We start from the raw sequence: 9,646 nt of genomic DNA, 5'->3' as shown, positions 1-9,646 counted from the left end.
GGAATTTTGTACAGCATATGACTGTGGGGGGGGAAACTCACTTTATTAACTCTGTTTTAAGTTATTTAAATTCTGGATGGCTGATGGTCTTCAGGCATGCTAAGAATGATGCAGATTATTAGGTTTGTAATGGTATCATTAATTGTTTCAAAAACCACCTAAATCTGTATCTATCTGCTACCATCAGAAACTGTAGCTGTGCATTAAGAGTTCATTAAACAATTCAGCTGTGGGCACCTTTTGAAATTAAACAACTTTGAGAATGGTTTCAGTAAAAGGTTTGGAACGAGTACAAGTTCAGATGGAGAACAGCTGTGTTTTGCTGTATAGATATGAGCCTGTTTCACAGAGGAAATAAGACCACGCAGAAATAGGCTGTAGTCCTGGAAAGCGCCCTGTGCTGTGTAAGCACATGTGCATGTGAGCACGCTCCCAGTTGTGAGATGAAAACATCCCGAGGCATACTTTTTTCAGTTTTCCAGTAGCCCTTTTATTCCCTTTATGTCTTACAATAGTTCAGTGCTATGCGTATTACAATCTTTTTTTCCTAACATAATTTTCTTTGCCTGTTTTGCTGGTTAAAAATGGCTAAGCGGTTGTCACGAAGGATGCCCTTGCATCAGCGCTGGAAGCTGTTAATGACCTGGAAGCTCTCAGAGTGGGCTGGTTCAGAGGAAATCTTGGCGTAGGTTGTAATCGCGTACTGCTGTTGGGAGCTAAAGTTCAGTTACATAGATTTCACTATAATACTCTTGTGTTAGTGGCACTAAAGGATAATTGTCATTTTGCCTCATTGCTGGTAACTTTTCTTTAGGGAGGAGACAGAAGAAGAACCTGCTGAGTGACCTCTGCATGTTACCAAGTCTTGCCTATGCTTTGTGCCTTTCACCTCCCTTCTACTGAGTCTTGATTATCAGCATTTTGAGAGAGATTTTTTTTGAACTTGTTTAATTGAAGCGCCAGCCAAGTTCTGCTTGCTCAAAAAGGTCTTTCAAGTTTATGATGTGAGTTTGTATTTATAGCATTAACAAAGCCATGTTATTTGTTTTGTTCTCATCTAGGTGCTTGAACTGGGATTTGATTTCTCATCCTATGGATCACTGAATGAGTAACAGATGGCCTTGCCTCGTCTTACAGGCACTTTACGCTCCTTTTCAAATGTCACTAAACATGAGGATTACAGTGAAGAATTAGCTGACTTAAGGGTAAAGATTTTTTCTTTTCCAGAGCATAACTGTAAAGTATTCATGTATATATATATAGTAAGAATGGTTTGCTTTCTTTATTTGCATTGCTATTTTATGAGAGTAGGCAAGCAAAACTGAGCAGAGTGTGTCTAGTTTCCTGTGCATTCCTTCAGAGTGTCCTCACTCAAACTCAGATTTGCTGTAGCTTTGTGACTTATGCTAGGCCCTTACAATCACAGTGTGCGACATGGATAGGGTTGCTTGGCTGTGTTACAGTGCAGCCCTGTTACTTCATCTTTCAGGAAGTTAAGTTGGGCTGGGCTGGTATGTTTTTAGCTCTGAGCTTATGCAGAGTTGGGGAGCCAAACGTTTCCCTTCAAATATTAAGTTCACCTCAGATTCTTGTTGGGGGATGTTTAGAAAAATTTAGTGATACTGAATTTAGGTACTTCCCCCCCACCCCCTGCCAAGAACTAATGCATTAAAGCAATAGATGCATTGTGGGAACCTGTAATGTGAAATGAATTTGGAATCTTGGGAGCTGTAAATCTCTTCAAGTTGCAAGAGTTTGGCTTTATAGAGGATTCTGCCTTGGGAAGAGTAAAGTAGTGAGAGAGTGTGTGTGTATCCTATTCCTTCCTTACGCTCAGGAAAAGGTGTAAAGAAATGTAATAGGGAAACTGCTTACAATCATTACTACATACTGACTGAATGCAATTAGAAAGAGGTGTTTTTATCTCATCTTTAATTTTAAAGAAACCTCCATATAGTAATTTGAAATAAAATAAAAAAACCTAAATATTTTGTATTTTCAGACTAAAAGATCAAAACTACATGAACAGTTGTTGAAGTCTGATCTTACATGGAAGAAGATAATAAAGTTTGTTGATGACAATTTGGACAAAAAAGAACACCAAACTGTAAATGGTGATTTAAAAACTATATTACAAGCTGCGAAACAAATAGGTATGTTTTCATTCTTTAGTAGCCTAATAACATACTGGTTTGTTGTTTGGGTTTGTGGTTGTTTTCTTCAGGCTGCTTTCTGCCTGCATATTTTGCATAGTCGTACAATTTTAATTCTACCTTGATGCCAGGCTTGCCCTGAAATGTCTTTGAAACTCCAGTTAATCTGATATGTGTATGCACAATTTGGTCTTCTGTTTTATTTTAAAATATTCTGTTGTTATATGGACATTCCTGCTTTTTGATAGTATTGTTGTGTAGTGTGTGGTATGGTTTGATTGACCTTTAGTAAGCAAAAGCAACAGCTTCTTTTGGAATGGCAATACTTTGAGAAAAGAACAATCTTAGTGTTATCTGCTTTAATTCCACATGATCGGTATCATGAAAAATTGGACTGCTACTTAGGCAGATAAAAATGTTTTCTGCTTAAAGTGTTTGGTGTTGAGGAGAGTAATAAATTATAAGTTTCACTCATCTAGAATTAAGCTTTTAAAACTGAAATACATTATGGCAAAGCAAGTGTGAAAACATAATTTTGATTGGAAACTTAGTTTTTGATCAACAGACTAAAACTAATTCAGCTTGTGCTGTTAGCAGAATTTAACTTCATCAGCTCATAAACTGAGAACATGGCTCAAGCTCTAACTGTCACATATTTAAGATTTTTCATTTCAGTCTATTAGGGATATTTTTTCCTTTTCTGATTGTGTTTCAAATATCTTGAGTAGAACCTTAAGTAAAAAGACTGAGAGAATTAATATATTTGCCTTTTTTGGCATTATAGACCAGAGTTTTTTTATCACAATACAAATGTTAACCTGCCTCACTTGTGTTTCTATTTCTCGACAGTTCTTTTGGAAATAACTAGCAAACTGAGAAAAACCAAATATCTAAACACACACTTTCAAAAAAGGCTAGACAAGTTAGTTGTGTCCAGCATGTAGTAATTGGTTGTGCTGTACAGTTGCACAGATGATGTCTGTTAAAGCTGTTAATGGTTGTAATGGCTATTGCTTTAGTGAGTCATCAGAAGAAAAATGTTGAGTATTTCTCAAATCACTGACAAAAATGCTTTAAACTCATCTAGATGACAATACATATGTTTTAAACTTTGCTTTGTGGTTCATTCCTTCCATGTTAGTGACATAACTCTGTTATTTTTACCAATTTGGTGTTTTTTTTTTTTTTTAATTTTTTTTTTTATAATACAAGTAGTAGAGATTGTGCTGTTAGTAGACTTTAACCTCTTTAGGCTAGAAGTTAAGCATGTGGCTGCCTGTCTTTTTGAGACAGCCCTCTAGGAAGGGCCACCTTTCTGCCCCAACTCAAGTACCTCTGCGTCTGTGCACAGATGTCAGCTGGCACTTGTGATACACAAGGTTTGGGGAAACTCGTGCAAGATGGGGAGTGAGTTTGCATCAACTGTCAGTGCCTAAAGTTAATATGGAGAAGGTGTAGTCTGTATTGATAATAGATCTGTGTTGATTGAGAAGATCTACATAGTTGTTTTAAATATCCACTGGTTATAGTTTAATCATGAGGGGTACTGGAGTAAAATCTTGGACAAGTTAGGGCTGACAAATATATAATGACTATAAAGTTTGTAATATAAAAAGAAAGACCACATGTAGTATACCAAGTAGGAAAAAATGTCTGATGATGGGGAAAAAAAAAAGGTTATAAGCAAAATAAGTATTTGCCATTCTTAGCTGCTTAGCTGAAAATGTTATCTATGAAAATAATCTGGCAGATTTGTGTTTTCTGTACTAATGACAGAAATGAGTATTAGCTGAGTAATTTTTTTTTTAAATTTTCACTTTTTGTCAAAGATGGCTGCAAAAACTTTCTATTTATTTTCTCCCCCCCCACGCCCTCCACCCCCATTTTAATAGCAGGCCCAGTGTGCTGGGTAGGTAGAGCAAATTGAAAGACTTGAAAGTAATAGTGGTAAATTTTTCTTTGATGGAGTGGAGAGGACAAATTAAATGAAAACAAATGCATGGTTATTTAGTTAGAACAAGTTAGAAAGAAACCGCCAGCTTTGACAATTTTGAATAAAGATGTGTAATGTTATGGAGACACAAACCAGAATGGATTACGGTGACCGAGGCACAAACTGAACTGACAGTAATGTTCCAACCATCGTCATCAGAAACGTATAGTAGGGAAAGGGAATTGCTTGTGTGCCTTTTTACTTTAATGTCAAGGATATGCAATCTCAGCCTAGGCAACAGATACTGTAATATTGATATACTTTATGGGGAAAATGTCGCTTACTGAAATGATCTGATTGGCTTAAAAACAAAAAGGGAAGAGTGGCTTCAAGTAGTGCATCTCTGGCTATCGTGGCTGGCTCATGGTATTCAGAGGGGAGGGGTAGGTTTTTTCAAGAGGTGCTTCCATGAATAGGAGACATTGATAATAAAGGAGAATTAGCACACAATAAATGTAAAAGCCTTTTCTCAAATCCTTCAGTACAATTGCTCTTTTGGTTTAGTAATGTGTACTTCTGTTCTGACACAAGTGAATATAAATAATGACGTGTGTTTGTACGTTAAGAATATGAGTGAGGTTCATGCAGCCACACTTGGGTCTCTAAGTTTTTAGATACTGGGGTTTCTTTTCCCTGTGATTCCTATATAGCTAATGCTGAGAGGGAGGCTGAACCACCTTTTTCCTTTGAGATATATTTACATATATATTGTATATGTGTGTATCTTTGTCACGTATCTTCCATATGTAGGTATCTAATTATCCTGTAAATAGCACCTCCAGTCTTCTCCGTGAACTTTTCAGCTTTTCGAAGTGCACCATAGGGAAATTCAAGAGAAATACTGAATTTTTAGGCACCTCCATTTATATGTTAAATTTCTAGTTATTCAGCCTTGTTACATCTGCTTATGCTGGATTTCTTTTGCTCTTTCCCATTACATTGTGGGGAAAAAAACCCTTGCTTTTGCTGGGGCTAAACCTAACCTAAGTTGATTCAAGTCACAAGTAACACTGTCAATGTAATTAAGAGTCGTCTTACTGATTTCGGTTAGTTTTTTAACAGGCAGCAAATGGGGACATAGTAGAGCAAATACATAGGCCCATAACTGAATAGTAGAGGTATACAGAGGCAGGCACAAGACAGTTTTGATTACCGAAAAGAGAACAGCCACATTTACTATGCCAGAAATGCCATTTGGTGCATTTAAAAAATGAGTAATATTGTTCCTTTTAAAATAAATAGTTTGTTTGAATGGTTAGTTGAATTAGCCATACCACGGGTTAATCATGAGTGTTATCACTTACATTGTACTGTTCTCTGCTGGAGTTCTGCTGGTTGATCTTAATGTAACTAAAGAATTGACTAGATAAAGACATCTTGACAATAGCAGCTTGCAAATCTCCCCAGTAAGCTTTTAAGATGTTTTAAAAATTATGTAATCTTGTAAGAAATGCTAATTCTACTAAAAATGTTGGAGTAACCTACCCAATTTTTTAGAACACATTTTTTAAACTTAAAAAAAAATTCTGCATGTTGTCCTCATATAAAGCAAACTAAAAAATCCAGTATGCTGGCTGGTTTTGTTTAGTTTATGCTTGGTGACTTTTAAAATTTTGTGTAGTAGTGACATTTTGGTTCATTGTATGGTGTTTTTGCTTATGTTTTCCTTGAGTACCTTTGTGAATATTTGTGTAAGAGGTAAATTCATGGTTTTTTCTCTAATAATATGTTTTTTATTTGCACCATATGATATTCTGTAGATACAAAATATCTACAGATAAAAATTCATGCATTTATTTGCTTTAATTTATTTGGGCAATTTTTCTAACTAATGCACATTCTGTAGTAATTCTATTGGGAATTACTATAAGAATGTAGTAATTCCCAGCTGAGTTCTGTATGTTTAGTCTGTTATGAATATTCAGATTAGGCAGTGAATAAACAGTGAGACAAAGTGGATATTTGTTACCTTTAAAGAGCTCATAAATATACTATTGTGAGTTTAGGACTTCAGGCAAGTTTTTCCACTAACTCTGAAAAATAAGAAAGCATTGGTAATCCTTAATATTAATTTCTAGTACATAGAAGGATAATGAAGACAGATGCTTTACTATTGTATACCTTTTATAATTCAGTACCTTGCAACAATTGCTACTTGTTGTTACGGTCTTCGTTTCATATCTCTGTTGATGAGACTTGCAGCAAGAAATTGAATACAGTTATGTTATAGGCAATGAAAGAGAATTAGTTTGAAGTGTATACAGTTACATTTGGTTTTGGTTTTGTTAACAGTTGGAGCTGAAAATGGACAAGAAGCAATTGAAAGCGGAGCTGTTTTTCTCTTTAAGACATTTCACAGGAAAGAATGTGTTGGCCATGATGAGACAAAGGCGATCAAGCAGATGTTTGGGCCATTTCCATCGTCATCTGCTACTGCAGCTTGTAATGCCACATATCGGATTGCTTCTCACTTCACTGAAGAACAGCTTACAGCCCTCATACAGATGGCTGAAGAGCAAAATGGTGATAACAGAGTGTTCTTCGGTAAAAATATAGTGTTTTCATTTGACATGCATGATTTGGATCACTCTGAGGAGCTGCCTGTGAATGGTGAGGCTGATGCACAGAAAATTATAAGCTTAGATTATAACAAATTTCTGAATAACCAGCTGAATCACTTACAGAATTACTGTGATGAGAAATCTGATCTCAAGTCTTTGGAAAAAGTAGATGATTCTTTTCTATGGTGTGAAGTTGGAAAGTATCTGAATGAATCTCAAGGGGATACCCCTGGAGGGCCAACAACAGAAGACCTCTGCTGTACTTTGTACGAGATGCTTGCTTCTACCAAAAGTGGCGATGAACTTCAAAATGAGGTACAGTAGTGTATCTACCATACTGCCTGTATTTGAATGTTGCAGAAATGCACAATTATTTTATATTGATTATGCCAATATACTTTATCCATGTGTCATCTATGCTTTTTGGTTGGTTGGTTCTTTTTGTCTTGAGAAATTACATGGTAGCATTTTAATTTACCAGGCAGAAGATGGATGCAGCGTGAGTTTTATGTGAATAGTCTCCTTTCCCCATAACAGACAGGCTATTTCTTTTTTTCTGGCCATTTGGCTACTGCTTAAAAAGAAAGTATGGAGAAGCTGAGCAATTCAAGCTACCACATAAAAGTGTTAGAACTTGGAAAGCCAAACCAAAGTTAACTTTCTTGGGCAGGTTTTCTCTCCAGTTTCAGAGCCCTCCTGTTGCTGGAAGGAAAGCTGGAGGACTGTGCAGGTGGTGCTACTTAAACTTTGTCATATCACTTCTATTTCTTTCAATAAGGAAAGGGGACGAGTTTATTACAAGAAGGGCAGAGAAAGCTTGAGGGAGAGAGAACAGTTGCTGAGAGGCTGGAGTTGAAGGATAAACATAGTGGTAGAAAGGGGAAAGAGCATGATTAAGGGCTGGTGAAGAGGCTTTCAAGGTGTGTGCAGGAGAGACAATTAGATTAATTTAGGCAAGAGAGAACTGGTTTTGAATGGGGTTGGGAAACAATTCCCGCAGTTTGCTAATTGAGTCTTCCTGTGCATGTTTCTGTTACGTTTACTTTATTTTCCCTAACTTGCCCTGCTTTCCTCCCCTGAAAACATCCAGTACTTAAATTCTCAAACTGACTTTTCAGAAAGACTTTAAATGTTGAAAATTTACTACAGAAATATAAATGATGGTAGGAATAGACAATCCTGTGAAAGACAGTATAATGAAAATTTACTGGAATTTTGCCATTACAGTTGCAGATTTTATTCTGCTTAACAGAATCATGAAGTGATAAAGAGGACCTGAATATTTTATTTTGGGTTTAGATAACTATTGATATCTATTGCATAATGGTATAGCTGCTGAAGCCATATTCTTGTTTTGTTTGGTAGTCAGTAGGCCACGTTTTGGCAGTCCTTTGAGCTAAAGATTTTCTTATGAACTTCTAATTTGAGAATCTAAATATGAATATAAAGGGAAGCTGATCGAATTTCTACTGCATTAATATATATTTGAAAAAATAACACTTTTATGCATGTCTGCAAACAGTTTCATAGTTTGGGTGGTTGGATTGAGGGAAGACAGGAAGAGGGAGGAGGAGATTGGATAAAGAAACTTGCATGTCAAATGAAACATGAAAAAGAATACCTTAATTTGGCATAGGGAGCTGCAGTTTATTAATTGTACAGAGATAAAGATTTGAAATTTTTTTTTCTAGATCAGTGAAAGACTTTTCCAACATAGTCACAGGGTATGCAGAAATAATTGCATACTTCTGCATAATGCCTAAGGTTAATTTGTAAAATGTTAAAGGAAATGCTTGAAACCTTTCACTTGAAGTAAGAAAAAATAACTTTATTTTTATTTTGTAACTTTATGATCTTAATGGATTGGTAAATCAATTGGCAGAACGTTCAAGCTATCAGTTTTTATGTAGATCGCCAATAAAGACTTTCTTTCCTTTGGTTTTTGGAACAAAGACTTTCAGGCAAAATTTCTGTTTTGATGGCTTCACAGGAGTTTTAATTTGATAATACGAAAAAATTGTTTACTCTGCCAATGTATACATACCTTTCTGAAGATTATTTAGCAAAGTAAATCTTTTTCGTTGTGTTACTAGAGAGAAAAAGGACTCTTTCCCTTAAGTATCTGAAACCTGTATCTTATTTTGGATTTTTAAGAACTCTTGGTAATAAAAAAAATAAATTATCTCCCCATTCTTCTTATTTTGGCCCCATGTTGCCTTTCCTTGCAACAATCTTATTAATTCATTGTTCATTGCACAATGTGGAGGCCAAGGAGGAGGTAACACTAATTTGAACCTGATCACCTTTTCTTAAAAGCTAGCTGGCATTTGTATTGTGCTCCCTGTAGAGTAGTCATGACTTGAAAATTTCTTCTGGGCTTTGGATTTTACCATCAGTTAGGGATTATTATTTTTTTTATTATAGCAATTTTGCTGGTGGCATCATTAAGAGCAGATGGTGTTTTTAAACCTGAAGATAACCTATTTCTAGAACTAGGTCGTAGACTTGCCATATGAGATGGTATAAAAAATACGTGATTGATCATGCATACTGAAAATCTTACATTATTTGGGGTGATGCATACATGCTAAAGTCTCTATGCTCTAAGAAATTCTTTTTTTCTTTATAAACCAAGAGGAAAAGAACAATTGATATGAAGGGATAAATAAAAATCCAGATCTGTAAAATACATTTTCATATTTTAAAACAGTGGCCAGGTCTATTTTTCTGTTTAGGAAGATACCATTGCCTGTTTATTATTAAAACAAGAAAAGTATCATGCTGGTGGTGAGGATATTGGCAAGTGGACTTCTCCAAGACAATTTCATTTGATCCTTAAGCAAAATTTATTAAGATTCCAGATCTCATTAAGAATATGAGCATTTTTAGATCATTTCAGGGGTAACATCCTGTTTCTTTTGTAGTGTATGTATAGGCAC

General features: G+C 35.6%; 1 protein-coding gene across 5 annotated transcripts in view; it reads left to right on the top strand.

Moving 5' to 3' along the window:
- Window positions 1-1,059: 1,059 nt before the first annotated feature.
- ASCC3 (activating signal cointegrator 1 complex subunit 3) overlaps window positions 1,060-9,646 on the top strand; it is a 260,015-nt gene continuing 251,428 nt past the window's right edge. For 4 of the 5 annotated variants that reach the window (XR_774729.1, XM_010573373.1, XM_010573372.1 and 1 more), the window contains exons 1-3: window positions 1,060-1,205; window positions 2,003-2,153; window positions 6,439-7,022. Coding sequence is in view for 4 of the 5 variants with exons in the window: in XM_010573373.1 (XP_010571675.1) it covers window positions 1,116-1,205; window positions 2,003-2,153; window positions 6,439-7,022 (825 nt within the window). In the remaining variant the exon portion in view is untranslated. Of the gene's footprint in view, window positions 1,206-2,002; window positions 2,154-6,438; window positions 7,023-9,646 lie in introns of those variants that run through there. The other variant, XM_010573375.1, reaches the window with a different exon arrangement.

This window comes from Haliaeetus leucocephalus, unplaced genomic scaffold (genome assembly GCF_000737465.1).
Source record: "Haliaeetus leucocephalus isolate CR32 unplaced genomic scaffold, Haliaeetus_leucocephalus-4.0 Scaffold384, whole genome shotgun sequence".
Lineage (NCBI taxonomy): Eukaryota > Metazoa > Chordata > Aves > Accipitriformes > Accipitridae > Haliaeetus > Haliaeetus leucocephalus.
This window is presented reverse-complemented; position numbering and strand designations above follow the sequence as displayed.